Genomic DNA, 19,658 nt, shown 5'->3' with positions numbered 1-19,658 from the left:
TGGAGGTAAGGGGGAAGGAGAGATGCAAAACTTATTAGCGTACTCATATTAAAGTCACGTCGATAAACTTTCTCAATACTTCTTCCTTTTTCCCGTATACTTCTATCGATAAAAGTGCCTCTAAAAGTGGCTCCACTTGATTGGCTGAAAAGCCACATTTATGGGACTTTTATAGATAAAAGTCAGTTCAGAATACGTACATTGAGGCGATTGTTGACACCGTAAGCAGGTTTTTGTCTCTCGCAAACTACCAAAAGACCTTGCAATAGTGCTCCTTGCACATGCGTCCAAGGAACTCGTCTGGTAGCGAAATTGGGAAATTTTCATCGCAATCATTTTTATAAAACACTGCTGATACTTGGTCATTAGTTTTTAATCACAGAACATGTAGAGCTTTTCTGTAGAATATAGATTGTATCAGTTACATTTCGTCACTTTTTATAATTTTCATAAATTTGTTTCTCCTTACCAAAATTTAGGAGTGGGCTTCCTCCCCCCTCCATTGGCTGCGTCCATAATAACATGTAACATTAATAGTCGCAGTATCTTAACGCGCACACACACATCCATCGGTTTTACACTAATCAGGTTGCCGTGTAAACGTAGTCACATATGGCTGCAGATTCAATATCATGGTATTCTAATCGAATTTGCCGCCAATTAGTGACCACCGACTAACATTTCGTTTATCAGGTCGGAGACGAAAGAAACTCCCGCGTGCACGATCGGGGAGCGAGCGGAGCAAGAGAAAACCAAAGAGGAATCTCGTCTGCCCATCGTTTTCTCTCATTTATTCGTAATCAGTTAATAAAGATGTATATAAATGCAAAATTAAATAATGTAATATATAGTTACAATAATTCCTCAACGTTCAACGCATAGGAAAGAAATAGTATACTAATTTATTACTTTATTACTTTCCGTCGCACAAACCACATGATCAACAATACACATTCTCGCGATAAGTTTTAAGCTGGCGCGGCGCCTCATCTCAGCCTCTTCGCATCGCGGTGACGTTTCGACGACGATCTCGATTACACAGGATCCGTCCTCAGCGCAATAATAATCGAACTCTTCTAGATTAATCAAGCTGACAGCCGATAATAATGGCGATCGGGGGACGAGAGAGAGATATACGAGGGCGGTACACCGTGTAATTTTGTCGTTTCACCTTAACCCCCCCTCTCCCCTCAGCGACCGGTGGGATCGAGTCGCCAGCCGTACCTGTGACCGGTCGGACCGATGACTTACTTACGACGCAACGTATTTGCCGACCGTGTGTGTGTCACGAAAGAAATTTACAACACCGGAGGAACGATCGCGCGACGAGGGATGAGAGAAACACAGTACATGCACGTAGGAGGAGATATACGGGGGAGGGGGAGACGTACGGGCGAGACAAGATCTAAAACAAGGTAGGAGAAAAAAAAAAAGAAAAAAACGATCGACCGCATGTTCGCGCGTGTGACCCAACTTAGTGGTTATAAAAATATACTTCAAGGAATCACAGATACATTATGTACAAATTGGGGAAGGAGGGGCTGAGTGTGTGTGTGTGTGTGGCAGAGTTGCGAGGAGGAGGAGAGCTCGGCAGCTCAATCGGAAGAGTCGGTCGTGGTTTCGGACGTGGTCGAGATCGTCGTTTGATGGGCCGGAGGCGCGACGGCGGCAGTGGACGACCGGTTGCGGTAGCTCCTCCTCGCCACGTCCACCTTCTTGCGGAAACACTCGAAGCTCTTCAGCTTTTGCTCGTGGTCCGAACTGTCCGCGTCCCGTTCCTTGCGCGTTTGCCCGCCGCTGCTCTTCTCCCCCGTCGACACGCCCGATTTGATGCCGCTGTCGGGGGAGCAAGGGGCCTGAAGGGGCTTCTTCGTAGGCGTGGACGGTCCGTCCTCCCGAGCCTTGCCGCCGTTCCTCCAGCCGAACCACTCCTCCTCCGTGTCCTCGTCGAATCTCGCCCGTTTGCTCGACTTCTTGCCGGGGGTGCTCTCGCTCCGGGATTTGTTTTTACACTTGCCCCGATGCTTCCTCCGGTGCGCCTTCGCGCCCGACGTGTCCGAGTCGGTTTTAGAATGTTTTCGTTTCACGGGGATGTCGTTGTCCTCGGAACTACTGCTGCTGCTGCTGCTGCTACTGCTGCTACTGCCGGCGCTGCTGCTACCTGTGCTACTGCCGCCGCCGCCGCTGCTGCTGCTGCTGCTGCTGCTGGTAGTGGTGCTGCTGGTGGTGCTGCTGCTGTAATTCGCGTGTTTGACGTCGTTCTCGATCGCGTTGCTGACGTATCGCGACGATCGCCGCGATATCACGCCGGAGCTCGTGCTGGGCTGGGCCGCGTCAACGGGTTGCTCGTCGTCACTGTCCGAGTCACTATTGATTTTCAACACGGTACACTTTCTCCTCGCTCTGCTCCTCCTGCCGGATATCCTGGCGTGTTTCCTCTTGACGCCTTTCAGCTTCGATCTTGACTTGGACCTGCACTTGGCGCGCGCACTGTCCCCCTCGCTGGCGGAACACGAGCGCTCGGCCGTGTTCGTCGAGTTGTTGCACGTCGTCGTGCCGCAATCCGTCGCGGCCAATCGCATCAGCTTCTCTCTGCGGGCTGCGATGAGCCGAGTTATGCGATTCGGAGAACCCAGCGGCCTCTCGGGAGCCACGCCGGCTTCTGACGCTGTGGAATCAGCTGCAAAACGTAACGTTGCGTTAATTTGGGAGAAAAATACGAGCGAAAGTTTTAGTCGTAAGCAAATGACCAATCACAGTTGTTCTTCTACTTACGGCTCAAAAGTAATCGGAAGGAAATGGCAGTGAAAAATTATAACGCCGAATGCATTCAAGTTGCTTTTAATCACTGAAAGGCCGTACCGTCGAAGTCCGATTCACTGTACGGTTGTCCCGTGACCGGATTGATTTCGGGCTCGCCGTTCGGGGTTTGCGGCGCCGTCGGCCCGTCCTCGGAGCTCCAGCCTTCGATTTCACGCTGCACCAGAGAATCGAAGAAGGCCATCATGCGCGAGTCCTCCCTGGTCGACTGGTGACTGTAGTCGTGCGTCATGAACTGTCCGCTGCGCAACACCAGGCCTATGTACTCGTCGTGCGTGTACACTCGCCGCTGTTTCTCCTGCTTGCCGGCATCCCTCTGGGGAGAGGAACACATTCATTTCATATCTTATCGGTGCTTTAAGTTTCCCGAATGGTCGCTGGAATTATCTTCGTTTAATGAAGCAAGAAAATCTATTTCCAGATTTTTTGCGTTATACTTTCAGATAAAGAGATCCCAGTAAGCAAGAAATCATTAACACAATGTTATCACAATGGTACTTTAGAATATACGTAACGTTTTCAAATATGCAGTAATGCTTACACGTCAACAATATTTCACCCGTAAATAATATTTCTACACTATGATTTTAATATTTAGGAACATTATATCATCAAGTAACGGTTTAAAAACATTTATAAAATATTGTGTCGACATGTTTATAAGATCCACATAAAATCAATGTTTCGGAAGATTGATTTAATATTTCTTGCTTACTGGAATGTATTAACAAAATGATACTTATGATACTCGATTCGGCATACTTGTTAAATTGGACGAACACTTTTCTTTCACTCGTCGAACAATCAATAAATAGTCGCAAGATTAACTTGGCACGAAACATTCTTTTCTAACCTCTTTCCTGATGATTTCCTCATTTCCTTAACTTCACGACTATTTATCGATTGTTCGAGTAAAATATTCTTACAATTTGACAAATTTGCCGATGAAAAATGTCACCTTGCGGATATATATCTTTTTACGTGAAAACGTAACGCAAAAATTCTTGGCGTGCGTTTCCTCTTTCTCTTCTGACGTCATTAAATAAGAACAGTCACAGCGCCTCCTCAGATCCTACAACTGTTTGATAACAACAGTATCGTCGTTACGCAGGTAACATAAAAAGAGGGCAGAAAAGCGATAACGACACGTCGTGTTTAGAGAAATCGGCCTGCAGAAGTCTTCGACACTAATAACGAACCTTGAGTCCTCCCAGACTGCCGGCCCCGAGTGGGAACGGACTCCATATCTTGATGATCTTCTCCACGCCGGACGACGCGAAGATGCAACTCGCCTGGTTGTATCGAACCTGATTGACGATCGATCTGTGGCCGCGCAGCACCATGTGCGCGGATTCCACCCACTTCACCTCCGTCGACGGGATCTTCCACATATACAGATTGAAGTCGTCCGAACCTGTGAATTCAAAGGTGTGTCGTCATCAGTTTTTTACGCCAATCTTTATTTTCTTCTCTACCAGCGGATCTCACCAGAGAGCACGTATTCGTCGTTGTCCCCGGCGAAGCAGCACGATTTCATGGTGCAACTGTTGTAATAGCCCGGATGATCGAACTCGCACAGATGCGTGGGCGAATCGACCGCGTAAAGGACCGGCGGCAGTCTTCTCCGTAAGGCCAGCAATCGGTTGCCCAGAGCGTTGAATCTGACGTTCATGCAACTCTGCGCCGGAGTTTCGCTCCCGTAGCGCAGCACAGGCCTGTAACGTGACGATATCAGTGGCGGAGAGAGAAGTTATATAGTCCGATCGTCATATTTTTGCAGTTTAGGTCGATATGAATGAAAAAGTCCTCTACCATTTGCAGTTATGGAATTAATGATTGAAAGTGTGTAAAGAAGGCTTCTTTAATTGATAATTCAACGCGCTTATTTGCAAAACGGTACGTTCAAAATTACCTAATCTACAAGTATATGACAGCTGTTGCGGACAGGTTTAACATACCGATGTTTGTTGTTAGGCACAACAGTTGTCGTATATTTATAGATTAGACTATTCTGAGCAAGACATTCCTTAAAAGCCTTGGCTGACTTATCGATTTAAGGCAATATCCTTTATCTTAAGTAACGCAACAATGCTTGTCTTGTGTCAACAAGACAAAGATTCATAAAACATTGTCTTAAAATTACAAGTCAACCATTCTGCTAACAGCCCTTATCATTTTGCAAACAATCACGCAAATCTTCGAGTTAAATTAATCGGAGAAGCCTCCGTATACGCGGCCAATAATCATTGGTAAGTCAAAACTTGGTACGGTTGTTTGCAAAATGATAGAGGATTTCGTTGTTCGCATTAACCTAAACACGTCATGTTTGCTTGCGTCAGACAAGACCTGTGTGATATTCACTTACTCCAAAGGCTTGCGCACATCCCACATACTGACGCCTTCCTTGGCATTGGCGGTAGCGAGCATTCTGGGGTCGACGGGATTGAACATGACGGAGTGGAAGGCGGTTTTGTATTGGGCCAGGCAGAACGTCTCCGTCGCGCTGGAGCCGCGTATGTCGTAGATCAGGACTCTACCGTCGTCGCAGGCGCTGGCGAAGACGTTATCATTGTGCGGATGTATGGACAGACCGTAGACGGGCTTCTCGTGCAGGAAGAAGTTGAGCACGTCGCTCCTGCAACAATATCGAGAGAACACGTGATCGTCGTCATCTTACGCTGCATCACAAGGAGAGAGTCCCTTACGTTTCCAAGTCGTGCACTATGACTTGATCGTCGTTCCCCGCTGAGAATATCTTGGTCTTGCTGTTGTCGTAACCCAGACAGAATATATTGCTAACGTGCTGGGCCTTCATCACGGTGGGTTTGCCGACACCCCGTATCGCCTGCTCCACTTTCCACAGTAGGACCCTTCTGTCATCGCCACCTGTGGAAATAGCGTTGCAAACAAATGATTCTCTATCTTTAGAGCGCAAATCACATTCCTCTTTGGTAGAATATACGTCACGTTGGACGACGATTGTTTACCAACGTGTTATCCCTCTCGATACAATAAATATTAAGTCGGCCATCGGTAGATCCTCTTAAAAAGCATGCGTCTCGTTCGAAAAGAAAAACGGAACACAATAAGAGAGAGAGAGAGAGAGAGAGAGAAAGAGTGACCACTATTTCCGTTGAATTTGCTCGATATCAACGGGCACTGTCGCGAGAAGATAAAACAGGAAATAAACGCAAATGATCAATGCTCCCCCCCCCCTTCCCACCAGCCGAAACGGAGAGAAGCTGCGTTTCAAAGCGAAACTTTCGAAAACTGACCACGGCACGGGACTAAAAATAGAAGTCATCGCTATACGTAACGAATCATAGACACGTGCGACGAGATTGATCTCATGCCCTAACGTGAATCACGTCGACAGACGAGCCCGGATCGAGAGAACTCACCGGAGACGAGCAGGTCGCCCTGATTCGAGAACTCGATCGCGTTGACGCATCCGTAATGGGACAGCAGATCCTTCCTGTAGAGATTCTCCGAGTTCTCGAATCGGGCGTTGATCAGGCTCTTGCAGTAGTCGAGCTTATCGTCGATCTGTCGGGCGATCACGTACGACAGCACGCTGCATTCGGACGGATAAGCCATCTTCTTCTCGCCGACGCCTTTACCCTCGCACGACTGCCGTCGGCGACGTCGTCGTCTGAGGCCACCGGCGCGATACCGGACCCTGTTGCCTTCCTCTTCGGCTGGCCGGCCCTCCCTCTTCCACGCAACGTCGCGCGACGACGTCGTTGCCGCCGTCGCGGCGGCCGCCGCCGCCGTCGTCGTCGTCGCCGCCGTCGTCACCGTCGTGCGTATTATATCGTGGCACACCGTCCGCCCAAAATCTGTCGGGACGATGGTTATCAATCCTCCTCCGGTAATGCTGCGTGGGAGGCGCGAACGCCGAGAGCGTTACCGAACGCGCAACGAGCTAGCTCCCCTTCGTGCCAAATCGCTATCGCCGTGCGTGCGTTTGTCCGTTCCCTCTTCCTCCTTGAGCGATGTTTACTCGGTAAAGCGACGAAACGCGTGCGAGGATCCTCCGTACGAACGGCACTACGTCGCACGCGACGACCCACCGACCGAGAAGAACGCACGAAGATACGACCAACCAGATCAGCACGTCACGACGCACGCAGCGCGATGTCTACAGAGAGGGCTGCTGCTGCTCGCAAGGCGACGCGACCTATCGTTCAGTTTTATTCCTACCCACCACTACCCACCACCGCAACTAAACTGGCTAAAAGCTTACCCACCGTCACAACCAACACCGTCAACCACACCACCACTACTACCACCACCACCAGCAACAACGCCAACCGTCGTCGTCGTCGGTATCACTGTCACTGTCCCTCAATGCAATCCGATCGGCCGACCGACCTCCGTCTCTCTCCGCCTCACCGTGGTTCGTTCAGCTCGATCAGCTGATCGGCTCGCCCGACCGCCCCGCGGCGCTCTCACATCGACTGCCACGACGCCGCTGCGCGTGCCGCCCCGACGTGTTCGCGACGTGTCGCCGATCCGTGCATTCTCGACCGCACCGCGTTAATTCGGTCTAGCCTAGCGATCGAGTCGCGCGCGACCACCGGCGAGACCGTTTACACGTGTAACGCGCAGCAGGCCGAACGTAAACAACGCGACGAGACATGGAAAGTGGCGGCGCCTCGCGGACCTTGCACGTACTACTCACCGGCCCTCCAGGTGAGGCGGCGTACAAGAGGGCGCGTGATTATCACTAACATCAATTTCTTCATGTTATGTGCGCCTGGTTTCGTTTTCTGGTGGCTCATGATGAAACTTCTGTTTTTATATTGTGGTTAAATCTTCATAATTACCATTCAAAACTATCATACAAAACTATCAGTTTAGTAAGAACATAACTTTTGCATTATTATCAGTTTAAGTTTTATAATCACGAGTTAACCACAAGATGAAAAACCGAGCTTTGATGAAATGAGTAAGATTGAATGTAGACCCTCTTAGATGAGGAAATCGAGTTTAAATCAGGCCTGTTGAGAGTCTAAGCACGTGAAAAGAATTTAGATGACATTATCTCACATATAATTAAATCATATATATCTCATTAAGAGCAAGAAATCATTTGGTCTGTTCCTTTTAGTCGAACTGGCTGCACTAGTCGAGAAATATACATACACATATGAAGACAAAATTCTCAGTGTGCGTCAGTTTCTTTAAAAAGAACAGACCAATTAACACGTTATATATTTTTCATAACATGTTACAATTAAGGACAAATATTTAATCCTTAATGTTGTACACGTCACTATTAACAATATTCCTAAGATTAAAAATAATATTTCTACATTATGATTTTAATATTTAGGAATATCATATTAAATAACAATTACATAAATATTATATAATAAACATTTGTAAAACATTTAAAAAATAAAACATTGTAAAAACATTTATAAATTATTATTATATCAAATGGTTACAAAATCCACGTAAAATCAACGTTTCAAAATGTTGATTTCATGTTTCTCGCTTATTGGGATAAATCTATATTATACGTGTGGCGAGAATGTTATCTAAATTATTTTTACGCATTTGTACCTAGAGTTTTGCTGGCATAGGCCTGATTTAAATTCGATTAAAAAATGAACAGTCGATAGATGAGAGATAAAAATTCTCGGCAGCACTTTTGTCACGTACATATCACGGGCTGTGCGTTCCCTTTTCTCTCGTTTAAGCCGACATTCCAACTTACACCGTAAACACACGGATCGGCTCGACGGACTGTAACATAACATTGAGGACAATTTTTGCAGGTATAGGCAAGACTACGGTATGCAAGAAGGTCGCGTCTATGTTGGAGAGGAAGGGCGGCAAGTTAGACGGATTTTACACAGAGGAGGTGCGAGATCGGAGCGGCGCCAGGATCGGTTTCGACATTGTCAGGGTGAAAGATCCCGAAGGAAGATTGTCCTTGGCGCGACTGAGGTGTATCGTCCTTATTTCAAATAATACACAAAACGCCGTGCATGTAACTCATACAGTGCGCACCGTATATTTAACATCTCTTCATCTCTTGCAGAAGCTCAACAGATGCTCAAAAGGACTCCAAGTATCACGTGGGAAACTATAGTGTTTTTCTGAATAATTTCGAGTCGGTAGCGCTACCAGTATTGAATTCAGATGCCGTGAGTTAGTGATTCCTCTTAAGAGACGAATCGATCATAACAGCTTGGTAACGGTCGGCCCATACACTTTGCAGGATATATTGTTAATCGACGAGATCGGCAAAATGGAGTTGTTCAGCGGAGACTTTAAGAGGAAAGTAATGGATATATTTTTTGGTACCTCCAAGAAGGCCTTTGTGATCGGGACTATTCCGGAACTACACAAAGTGCCGCAACAGCATGCGACGCTATTCCAGAAATTACACGCGGACGAGAGAATCAAGATTCTAAACGTGTCCTACCAGAGTCGCAATAATCTGCCAGGGGAAATTATCCGTCATTTTTCGTAAAGTCACGTCGATTAACATTATTGCGTGTGATTTATCGTGTTGTCGCCTCGTAGACGTTTTGCATAAAATGAGATGCCGATTTTATGTACATTATAAACATCATTTATTATTAACAAAAAACAAAATGTTAGATCAAAGAAATCCCTCCAATCACAATAGATTTATAAAAAAGTTGTCACGAATAACAAGTAGTGACTGGCTGGAATATTGTACTACGTATTTATGCTAAGTGTTTCATATATGCTATATATATATATATATATATATATATATATATATATGTATCTCCGTAATAATGATTTCATTGAAACCACCGTTGGTCGTTAAAGAATTAACTACAAGTGTTGCGATTGTATTCGCTTTCAGCGTTTCGCGCTGATAAATAATATGTTGTCAAACCCTCCCGTTCCCTTCCTTGGAGAGATTTCTGAGATCGATTCTTTGTTCTCTTTTGTGTGTGTGTGTGTGTGTGTGTGTGTGTGTGTGTGTGTGTGTGTGTGCGTGCGCGCGCGCGCGCGCGTGTGTGTGTGTGTGCGCGCACGGATACGTCTTTAACGAGCAAGGTGGTTGCAGATTGAGGGTACAAAATAGAAACGTTTTTTTCGCGTTATTTTATTACAAACGAACACAAAGTTGCTAGTTGATGTCTGATGAGTCGTTTTTCTTATCATAGATAAGAAAACTCGGTAAAACTGTTTGCCTGTTGTAAAAATAAGCAAACCTTTCTCGCTTTTGTACCCATCAATATTATGCATTCGTCGCATGCACTTTATATAATACAGGAAATTCATTGTGTTCCTAGAAAGAATACAGTAATTATTGTTACGGAGAAGCCTAAAGTGTCTCTTACCTTCTCCATATTTCGGTATCAAATATATTATTACGCACACTTTGAATGGGTTACTTATATATATATATATATATATATATATATATATATATACACACACACATACATACATACATATACATATATATATATATATATGTTCAGTTATTGTTATTTATCAATAATACCTAGGGAGTATTCCACTAGCACATGAACTTTAGTAGAGAGTTGGCGTAAGCCATCGGCCTTACGTTTGGATGAGGCTGTAACAGAGTGTAACACAGTGTAATCATTTTTACGTGGTCTACATAAATCCACGTCGAGACGAGCTTTTCAATCGGAAAGTTATACAAGATACGCACCATTGCGTCGTACGACGTGAAGTAAGGTTTCATGTCTTTACCGTTAAGTGTGATAAAGGCACCTCGGTTACCCATGGTATCGCTGAAAATGACGAAAATAATAATAACAAAGCTGTGTCGCGACGAAACAACGTGACGTCAACAGTTCGGTCGATGCATCGTACCAGTAATTCGGAGCGGAGAATACTGTAATACATTTCCCATCATGCCCGACCTCGAAACCGTCATTCTTGACCTCGTGACTCCTCACGATATAATCGAGGGAATTCGTCGTGAGGAAATTTTGCGTGACGTCAGGCCCGAACTGAACGCCTACGCCTCGCTTGCTGGGTGCTCTGCCTATTTGCGGCTGCGGATCTGACCACAACAGTTCGCACATCAGTCCCTCGTCAGGTGGTTGCCTGTTTCGATCGATTTCCCTGATCTCTTGCAATGTAACGTCGTCCCGCGAGAACAAGCCGCCATGCATCACCTGGTAGGTAGCAATTCGATTACAGTTGGACACGCAGATCGCAATGTTCACAAAGATTTTCGTCAAGATTTGCGGTACTTACGAGTATTTTATTGTTAAGACAGTGTGCAAGAGGAAGCCAGTTATATACTTCTGTAAACAATTCCGCCATCTGGGTTGAATATTTAGCTTTGACTTCACCATCAAATCCATACATTTGATTCATCGTTGCTGATTCATGATTGCCTTGAACACGTGATTCGTGTCATTAGTGATACTAGATTCGAATACAAAAATGTCGAGAAGCGGAGATCGCTTACCTCTTGACATGAAAAAGTGATTAGGGTATAATAACTTAAAACCAAATAAAGTGAATATGCATTCTACAGAGAAAGAGCCTCTATCTACAAAATCTCCATTAAATAACTGTGTAGCTGTTAAGGAATATATTCCTGAGGAATTCCCGTGTGATACGCATTTCTGTATAACATTACTCGCACATACTGTGCGAGATATTACTTGGACTTTGAAGTCTATAAATTGATGTAACGCGGTCTGCATTACCTTACATTCATTTCGTTCTCACAAAGGATACATATGGATTAGTTTCTGATGGCAATCCATTTAACTTAAATATATTAAGCAAGTCATAATATTGTCCGTGTATATCACCGCAAATAGTGAATTTGCTATCTTCAGGAATTGTGATGTCCACTAAACTAGGTTGTGCCATGAACCATGATTTAACGTCCAACAGGATCTTGTAAGCATATTTACGATGCAGTTTATTTTGTTTTCTATACCATTCTAATAATTCTTGCATAAATTGTAATGTGACTTTTCCATCGACCAATTTAGGCCCTGTGTATTCATCCTCAATGGCTATAAAAATAATATAACTTGAACAGATGTATCATGACTTTATGACCTTCTATCAGACATGGGAGCAGTTTAAATGTCAAAAAAATGAGTCCCATTCTTGAAAAAGAAAGAAAATAATGAGTCGGGTTTAAAAGAAATGAGTAAAAGGTGAGTCTTTTCCAAAATGATTTGTATGTTAAAAATTAAATTGTTTATTTTTCACGGCATTTCTCTGACAGATTAAAAACACTGATCTTATAGTCAAAGTCAATGAAGAGCAAAACTTGAATTTTGGGGAACAAAAGAGTTATACAAGATTTAAAATTTGTTTTAAACTCAGTTTTAAGCGTATATTCAGATACAATAAAACATTTCACAAAAGAAATTGAATTCCTCGTTTTTGTTTTTTCAAATATTAAAGTAAGAAACGGTGAGAGACATTTGAAAATAATGAAGAAAAGCGAAAAACAGTGGATCATTACCATGTCTGCCTACTACTACAAAGAAAGAAGGTGAATCACTCACATACCTATCTTTTATTAATATTTTCTATTAAAACGATCGATATCATATATGCCTTATCACTCTTTAGATAAAAAATTATAGAATTTTCAGCCTTATACATATATATATATGTGTGTGTGTGTATATTAAGATAAAAAATCAGAAAAGTAACTCGAGTTATAATAGTATAAAAGCTTACACAATGCAAAATATACTGTGACCTTCGATTAATGCGACCTCTATCATTAATATTTTCAATTTCAAAATTATCTATCACTTACAAATATTTATGTATCAGATACATGTATCTTGATATCTTATCACGTAATATTCATTATATTCATTATTTATACCTTAACATAAAAAATTTGTTGACTGCTTCTTACAGATATCAAGAATTTATGAATATTCAAGAATCACAAGCTAATATTATGGTAATGCACACAAATGGTCTGCTCTTTTTAGCTTTAAACTGACTGCATTAGTTAAAAAAATGTACACAAGTTAGAATCTCATACATACGCTTCAATGTGTGTGTAAATTTCATGAACTAATACAGCGAGTTTAACTAAAAAGAACAGTCATAAAGCTTGAAATTCCATGCAGCTTACTACGAAATACTCACCCATGGCTTCTAGATTGATCATGTCGGCTATATTTTTTTTTTCTTCTACCGAGATAGCCTTTTGAAATGCTAACATTTTGACCATCTTGGAGCATTCCGTAAATCTCGCCATGGCATCCTTGTCATTTGGCTTAGCTCTCATAACGGTTCTGTAATCCGTAAGCGCCAGCTTGAACTTGCCCAGTGACATATAAGCAGCGGCTCTGCGATAATAACCCTTTATATAATTTCTATCCAACTCGATGGCTTTGGACGCGTCTGTCAACGCGTAACCGAAACATTCAGTCCTCAGGTAGGAAATACTTCTATTGCCATAGTACACGGCTATCGACGGATTTAATTCTATGGCTTTGGTATACAGTTCGATAGCTTTGTCGTACACTTGATCTGAAAGGAAATGGGAAAAAGAAAATGGATCACAGTTGTTGTACAGAGATGCGGCTACTCGTTCTCTCATCAATAATACGGAATTATCATCCGAGATCGCGTTCATTGTAACGTCGTTACGCGACTGTTCTCCCCTTTCGCGCACAACAAAGAAAGACTCAGAGTTGAAGCGAATATATCGCGCAAAGCAGCGCGGAGGAAGCATCGAGATTCCCCGGCAATTAGTGAGAAGAATCGCGCTCCTCTTTGTCGTCGCCGTCATTTATTTTCATTATAATCGCGCGAACACGTCCGGAACGGAAGTTTGGTTAACTCGCACGTGACCATGTCTCGGATCAATCGTATCCCGGGGGAGCGTGTCGTGTTGCGTCACGTCGAGCTCCACGTGAACGTACTCTTGAAATACTCGTTCGCCTCTTCCTTGTACATCTCCGCCCTGGCCAGATCTTCGGCCTGCGGCGCGGCCGGGATTTCCGCGTTCTCGCTCATCCTCGCCACTCACGCACCGTGTCGAGTCGCCCGTCAAACCACACTTCAGGCAAGTCGACGCGAACGCAAGTCAGCCCGACAACGAAGGATCACGCATCAAAATGCGCTCGCTGCTCCTTCCTCGACCATGAAAATGTGCCCGACGAAGCTCCCCGTACCGCCGCCGTGAACTATCGCGCGGTCGATTCGATTGCTCGAGCGCGCTATCGATCGATCGATTGTACGCCAACACATCGATTTCCTTCGAAATTGCCGCGAAGTATCTCTCATGATTCTCAAGAAGATACCGGGGCTGCGTTCGGGAAACTATCGGGAAGCTAATAAAGTGACGCGTTAACGGCTAAAAGTAGATAGAGAAGCCCGGGAAAAAATTATTATATATGATTATATATAAAAACATATGTGAATTTTATCCATATATGTGGTTACATATACGATCATATACAAAAAGAAATGGTGTTATGTCATTCAATTAAATGTCGATATCATGTGCTGTCGGAAGCATTTACTGTATTTGCATATAATTTGTAAACAACAGTATTTTTTCGTTGTGGACATATATAATTATATATAGTCATATATACACATTACATACGCCCGAACTGCTTACAATAAAGAGAAGAAAAATGTCAGCAAAAATTTGACGCCTCTTTCTGAGCACTATTGCTTCTTTTTTGTACGGAATTCTGAGCACAAAACAGTCGATATTTTCTCATAATAGACTGTTTTGTTATTATTTCACAAAGATCTAATCTACGATGAAAAGGTTTTATTTATGCAAAAAACATACACGCACCTGGTTTTCTATAATTAACATTTAACCTTAATTATTTGCATACGCTATCAGAAATATTGTTTTCACGTAATTCAGAGCGATGTTCGGATTTTCTCGTATCCATCAAAGTAAGATTTCGAGATGACTTGTAGCAGTCTCTTGTAAACAAGCTGGGGAGCGTCCTTGCCCCATATGAAGTCCAAGTGATTGAACTTGGGATACGGCACTCTGTACACGTCTACTACATTATCCAGCATACCGTAAAGCCTCTTCACGTCCTTAAACAAACATTCGCACGGATTGTTTTCATGAGTAGTCGCGCGATCGATCTCTCGTTACCCGCGATTCTGCGCTTACCGAGTTGTCGACGAACCAGTCATTGTCGGAGTAAAATAACGCGATCGGTACGGTGACATTCGTGAAATCATAGTCCGGCGGCTGCGTGGCGTTGTAGATCTCCTGGTTCTTCTGACCGCCGTAGTCGTACGGGCGAAACTTGCCTGACAGAATCCCCTGGCTCAGGTGAACGAACGTCTTGGTGGATGTGCCAGCAGGAGTGTGATTCAGGATCGTCGGCAATAAAGTCTGCGGAACAACACGTGGAATAAAATTTTGATGTGGCTCTGTAAACGCGTAATATTATTTAATGTTAAGTAAGATTTCTTGAATATTAATAAATGGTTATACGTCCATTCCTAATAATATTTTAAAAATAATATTATTCAATGCTATTGTAATATTGTATATTTTTTAAATATTCAACTTTTTATGTGTGTGTGTATATATAATATGTATAATTTTTTATTTCAAATATATTGCAATACTAATTGTTTCATTATATTAATAAAGTCGAAAGTCGAAAGTCGTTTTATACTAGAAGAAAATTATATATAAATATAAATATATATATATATATATATATATATTTATAATATTAAAAAATAGTAATAATAAAAATCTTTTCTTATTTATATATTTTTCCTATATTATTATTATTTTTTAATATTCTAAGAACATTTTTATAATATTCTAGAAATATTACGCGCTTATAGGAGACACGCATGGGGATGACATGACGATGAACTGCCGAAATACTTTGCGAAGTGCGACGACCGCATCTCATCGTGCGCTCTCACCGAGTCACTTACGTAATTGAATTGTTCCTTGTCGAAACCGCAGATCAGAAACAACACGTTGGCGCAGATCTTCTCCTCGAAAATGTCAATGTCGCAGGCGAACTTCGACAAAAGGCGCAGAAACTCGTTCTGCGGCAGAAATTGATCCTCGCCCAAAAAGTGTGCGATTATCTGCAATTATCGGAGATCTCATTTGCGATGCAGCCATTTATTTACCGTCAAACTGTCCGCGTCTTTTCGAGAGAACACAATTGAAAATGAACGAGCACGCTCGATTCAAAAGCGACGATTGTCTACGAATAAATCTATGAACCTAGACAGCACAAATTTCTAAAAGATGTCCTAAAGACGTCTGAAAAAGGTCTGAGGAAATATAAGATGACTTTTGGATATCTTTAAGGCATTTTTCGGAAATGTGTGTTGTTTGAGAATCTCGTACTAGATACCATAACGTTAAGTTCAGATAATTTTGATATTAATTTAAAGAAAATTATAGTAGAGGATACTCCCAGATAGACAGAAATATTGTATATGGTGTGGAAAGATTGAATATATGTTCCGTGATTACAACAACACAACAATATTTAAAATATGCTTGTTTTAAGAAATACTCATTTTTTACATCATCATTTTAATCAAAGTATTGACTTTTTATTATTATAATAATTCCGTCGTTTCACAGTTTTCCAAATGGCAAAGTGAAAGAAAACGTTATAATGATAATTTTATAAGATTTAAAATTAATTAATTGTAAGGTTTATAAAAATGTTGTCTTCTTACAAATACAATTGTGGAACTGCGAAGCGCGTATCTCACGGAAAAATTATATTTTGATAACACATCGTAATTGATTAATTTTTAATCTTATGAAATTTTGAGTTCGGAGTGTTCGGAAGAAATATATTAAGTTATAATACTCGGAAATATTTCGAATTTTTCAACTTTTTGCCTGACTTTTTCTGATAAACGTTCCAATTCGTATAAAAAATCTGAAAGATTCTAAGAAAATGTTAAAATTTTCATAGAAATACTGAGAAATAATATGAAAAATTCTGAGACATTTTTTCACCAGGTGTATTTCAATGTACTTATGCTAGTCACGATGCAGACAATATATCAAAATATGTCTATCTGGGTTATTTCGAACATGTTGCTTTACACTACTCTTGTTTTGCTGTGAATTATATAATTTGATTATTTTCTAGCAAGACTCTTGCATTTTACGTCACCTCGTAGTCCTTACTGAAAGGTGCGAGAATTCGCACCGGGCTTTTTATATGTTGTATAAAAGCCACTGGTGCGAGGCTAATCATCACTTCTACCATTTCCGTGATTTGCGGACATTCTGTTGCCATAACGTAAAAAGCTGTTGTGCCCATCGAGTGGCCGATGTACGCGTGTAACGGTTGAAATCTCATATTCGTAATGTACGAGATCGCTGCGGGTATATCATAGATGCCCATTTCGTGATAGCTGACGGAGAATTCGATCGAAATGTCATTACGTGAAAATAATAAATTCATTATTCAGAACTGGAAAGTAAGATGCATAAAGATTCGCAGCTCAACAATTATCGCAAATATTGCTGTAACCACATCTCAGCGCATTATCGCGACTTTTCATGTGAATACCTGAAATTCCAAAACCTCGAGTCCGATGTCGGCAAATTAATGTGTGCTCTCGAATAGGTATTGCCACGAAAATTGCCCAACCATACATCATATCCCTGGTCGGCTAATATATAAGCTGAAGAATAGAAAAAGAAACCAAAATATTAACGTATTCCTTAAGTAATTTATGTGTTCTGCTAATATTTTAATAATAATTTACCCAACAAACACCAAATTGCAATTATAAACTGTTAGTTATAATTTCCTATTCAACAACGTAACTGTTATGTAATGCGTGTGTTACACTTTGCCGAGTAAGTTAAGTTAAATAATAATTTATATTCCATTAATTTACATTAAAATATATCTTTATACATAATATAAAAATTGCATAATATAATTATATAAAATTATATATATATAATATATAAAATATATATTATATTATATATAGTAATACAATATATTATAAAATTAGATCTATGAGATTTTCTCATTCATTATATTTTTAATTTTGGAAAGTTAATTAAAAGATCTTACCGAGTCCTTTATCCTTGCCGGGGATAACCCAATCGACAGAGCTGCCTAATAAACCGTGCTGCAAAAAGACAGTTGGGGAATCCTTATCACCTGGGATGCGATGCAATGTTAAGAGATAGCCGTCTTCCGTCGGTATAACGTGAGCCTCTGCAGGGTAGCCTTCTTTTCTTATCATTTCCAGCTGAAAAAAGGCGCCTAATTAAAACACCCGTGAATCGTACTCTCGTGTGTTACAAATCGCGCTCTTTACACAATTCTCTACTGGCGTATACAAAATGTCAAAATGTCAATGCTTATGCTTCAAATACATTGCCGTTTTCCCGCTTAACCAACAATCATGAGAAACATGTAACTCGAGAGGGAAGAGAAGAACGCGGCAGGTAAAAAAAATTTCGGTCCACTATCAATCTATCGAATGGAATCCGTTGCGGATATGTTTTTAAAATGATAGAACGTTATTTGATAACATTTTTACAGAAATGTCCGAGATCAAGAAGAAGGAATGTGCGTTTGAACTTATCCGTAAGATTGCGCTGTGAGAAAAAGTCTGATACAAAAAGAAAAAGTGTATATATCTACAAAAAACTATTAGAAACATTCGTATTTTAAAAAAACAACCGAAATCTTCGAGTTTAGAATGTAAGATGTCAGTTTTGAGGATTACCGTGTTGAGAACGACGTCGGGATTATCAACGACGACCGAAGGCTCCTTGTTCGACCACAACATTTTCATAAACATTTCCAGCGAGAGATTCTGCTGCGGTAGATTCTCGAGCGTCGCAACGACACCGAGGAATCCGTGAAGCAATGACAAACACGCGACCGTCAGCCGCATCGTCGGGTCCTTTGTGAACGGCCAATCTTTAGCGAGCTGTTTCCGACAAAGTATGATCACCGGTAAAGACGAGGAGGAAAGTAACGAGCGCGAGAAAATATGGCCGGCTAACACTCGTATCTCTCTCTCTCTTGTATATTAATATAAGTGTCTGCGCTAACGATTACTCATATCAATCCGAGAAGGAGCAAAAGAGAGAGAGAGAGAGTGAGAGAGGAAGAGAGGAGAAGGAGAAAAGATATCATCACATTAGTCACTTTGAGATAGGTCATATAAATAAATATGCGAGTCGCACAAAACATCAATGCACGGGCGATTGCGCACACGCGCGTGTTCCATAGTCCGATATTTTTAGCAAGAATCAGATCCGCGTTTGTCTCGAGTTTGCGCGCTCTTCGTATTCCAGAGATAAGCCGCTTCCCCTCACCACCAAGCTCTCTATATCCGCTTCCCATTTCCGTTATTATCCGTTTCACTTCAATTTTACGATTTACGTTAGTGTTCGATACGGACTGCCTCGTCTCAAAACTCGACGAAAGTATGTTCGTTCGATATTTCTCTTTCGACACACGTAAACTATATTTCGTTATATACACAATAAACATTAAATTACAAATTACAAGAAATAATTACATTGATTATTTTTCTCGGCCAGAGGTGAAATTCGATGAGTTTTTACTTCGGCAAAAATAATGATGATTAAAAATGGTTTTTCTCGGAACTTAAATTTAGAGCTGGAATCCTTATCTCGCTTTAAACGGTGTCCATAATAAGGATCTGTTTTCTATTGCTGCACTGGCTGTATTAGCTTACACTAGTTCTCACTTCCTCTCGGATGTCATTATAGTGTGAATACTGCGTAATGAGTGTATTAGGGGTAGGTTTCATTTAACGATCGCGAGCGTAGGCCGCGTCCACAATGTTTAATCGTATTGGTCGATTTGCCG

At 41.8% G+C, this 19,658-nt stretch overlaps 4 protein-coding genes across 8 annotated transcripts; 1 reads left to right on the top strand and 3 right to left on the bottom strand.

Annotated features, from left to right (window-relative positions):
• Positions 1-765: 765 nt before the first annotated feature.
• Positions 766-6,699, bottom strand: LOC106747272 (DDB1- and CUL4-associated factor 5-like). Of its 3 annotated transcripts, none has more exons than XM_014624643.1 (7): positions 6,222-6,699; positions 5,526-5,706; positions 5,186-5,455; positions 4,309-4,535; positions 4,020-4,234; positions 2,863-3,136; positions 766-2,680 (listed from the first exon to the last, which is right to left on the bottom strand). In XM_014624643.1, the coding sequence occupies exons 1-7, from the start codon at positions 6,415-6,417 to the stop codon at positions 1,596-1,598; spliced, it is 2,448 nt and encodes an 815-aa protein (XP_014480129.1). In that variant the 5' UTR covers positions 6,418-6,699; the 3' UTR covers positions 766-1,595. The 3 variants fall into 3 exon arrangements, with proteins under 3 accessions (XP_014480129.1, XP_014480128.1, XP_014480127.1); XM_014624642.1 differs by lacking the exon at positions 6,222-6,699 and adding an exon at positions 5,808-6,048; XM_014624641.1 differs by lacking the exon at positions 6,222-6,699 and adding an exon at positions 5,812-6,048.
• Positions 6,700-6,722: 23 nt separating this feature from the next.
• On the top strand, positions 6,723-9,673 carry LOC106747275 (cancer-related nucleoside-triphosphatase homolog). Of its 2 annotated transcripts, none has more exons than XM_014624645.1 (4): positions 6,723-7,515; positions 8,607-8,778; positions 8,873-8,978; positions 9,053-9,673. In XM_014624645.1, exons 1-4 carry the CDS (start codon positions 7,461-7,463, stop codon positions 9,305-9,307), a joined length of 588 nt encoding a protein of 195 aa, XP_014480131.1. In that variant the 5' UTR covers positions 6,723-7,460; the 3' UTR covers positions 9,308-9,673. The 2 variants fall into 2 exon arrangements, with proteins under 2 accessions (XP_014480131.1, XP_014480132.1); XM_014624646.1 differs by lacking the exon at positions 6,723-7,515 and adding an exon at positions 7,605-7,771.
• Positions 9,674-9,773: 100 nt separating this feature from the next.
• On the bottom strand, positions 9,774-14,006 carry LOC106747273 (serine/threonine-protein phosphatase 5). The gene is made up of 9 exons (XM_014624644.1): positions 13,722-14,006; positions 12,940-13,326; positions 11,545-11,831; positions 11,270-11,375; positions 11,053-11,195; positions 10,663-10,970; positions 10,499-10,580; positions 10,325-10,399; positions 9,774-10,105 (listed from the first exon to the last, which is right to left on the bottom strand). The coding sequence occupies exons 1-8, from the start codon at positions 13,813-13,815 to the stop codon at positions 10,340-10,342; spliced, it is 1,467 nt and encodes a 488-aa protein (XP_014480130.1). The 5' UTR covers positions 13,816-14,006; the 3' UTR covers positions 9,774-10,105; positions 10,325-10,339.
• Positions 14,007-14,569: 563 nt separating this feature from the next.
• On the bottom strand, positions 14,570-19,625 carry LOC106747278 (lipase 3). Of its 2 annotated transcripts, none has more exons than XM_014624653.1 (8): positions 19,525-19,625; positions 18,541-18,747; positions 17,877-18,057; positions 17,358-17,472; positions 16,956-17,199; positions 15,739-15,897; positions 14,948-15,175; positions 14,570-14,868 (listed from the first exon to the last, which is right to left on the bottom strand). In XM_014624653.1, the coding sequence occupies exons 1-8, from the start codon at positions 19,597-19,599 to the stop codon at positions 14,683-14,685; spliced, it is 1,395 nt and encodes a 464-aa protein (XP_014480139.1). In that variant the 5' UTR covers positions 19,600-19,625; the 3' UTR covers positions 14,570-14,682. The 2 variants fall into 2 exon arrangements, with proteins under 2 accessions (XP_014480139.1, XP_014480140.1); XM_014624654.1 differs by having other exon boundaries at positions 19,345-19,568.
• Between the last annotated feature and the right edge of the window lie 33 nt (positions 19,626-19,658).

This window comes from Dinoponera quadriceps, unplaced genomic scaffold (assembly GCF_001313825.1).
Source record: "Dinoponera quadriceps isolate SergipeBrazil2010 unplaced genomic scaffold, ASM131382v1 scaffold2346, whole genome shotgun sequence".
Taxonomy (NCBI): domain Eukaryota; kingdom Metazoa; phylum Arthropoda; class Insecta; order Hymenoptera; family Formicidae; genus Dinoponera; species Dinoponera quadriceps.
The sequence above is the reverse complement of the archived record's forward strand: the minus strand, read 5'-3'. Positions and strand labels throughout refer to the sequence as shown.

Coding starts and splice junctions, on each gene's coding strand:
- LOC106747272 (XM_014624643.1), bottom strand. CDS start 6,417: ATGGCTTATCCGTCCGAATGCAGCGTGCTGTCGTACGTGATCGCCCGA. Junction 4,536..5,185: donor GATGTGCGCAAGCCTTTGGA/GTAAGTGAATAT, acceptor GTCACGTTACAG/GCCTGTGCTGCGCTACGGGA. Junction 2,681..2,862: donor CAGTGAATCGGACTTCGACG/GTACGGCCTTTC, acceptor TACGTTTTGCAG/CTGATTCCACAGCGTCAGAA.
- LOC106747275 (XM_014624645.1), top strand. CDS start 7,461: ATGGAAAGTGGCGGCGCCTCGCGGACCTTGCACGTACTACTCACCGGC. Junction 8,779..8,872: donor TTGTCCTTGGCGCGACTGAG/GTGTATCGTCCT, acceptor CATCTCTTGCAG/AAGCTCAACAGATGCTCAAA. Junction 8,979..9,052: donor CAGTATTGAATTCAGATGCC/GTGAGTTAGTGA, acceptor TACACTTTGCAG/GATATATTGTTAATCGACGA.
- LOC106747273 (XM_014624644.1), bottom strand. CDS start 13,815: ATGAGCGAGAACGCGGAAATCCCGGCCGCGCCGCAGGCCGAAGATCTG. Junction 11,832..12,939: donor GATCAATCTAGAAGCCATGG/GTGAGTATTTCG, acceptor TTATTTTTATAG/CCATTGAGGATGAATACACA. Junction 11,376..11,544: donor CATCAGAAACTAATCCATAT/GTATCCTTTGTG, acceptor ACAGCTACACAG/TTATTTAATGGAGATTTTGT.
- LOC106747278 (XM_014624653.1), bottom strand. CDS start 19,599: ATGAAACCTACCCCTAATACACTCATTACGCAGTATTCACACTATAAT. Junction 18,748..19,524: donor GAGAGGAAGTGAGAACTAGT/GTAAGCTAATAC, acceptor TGTCGGAAACAG/CTCGCTAAAGATTGGCCGTT. Junction 17,473..17,876: donor CGGCAAGGATAAAGGACTCG/GTAAGATCTTTT, acceptor TCTATTCTTCAG/CTTATATATTAGCCGACCAG.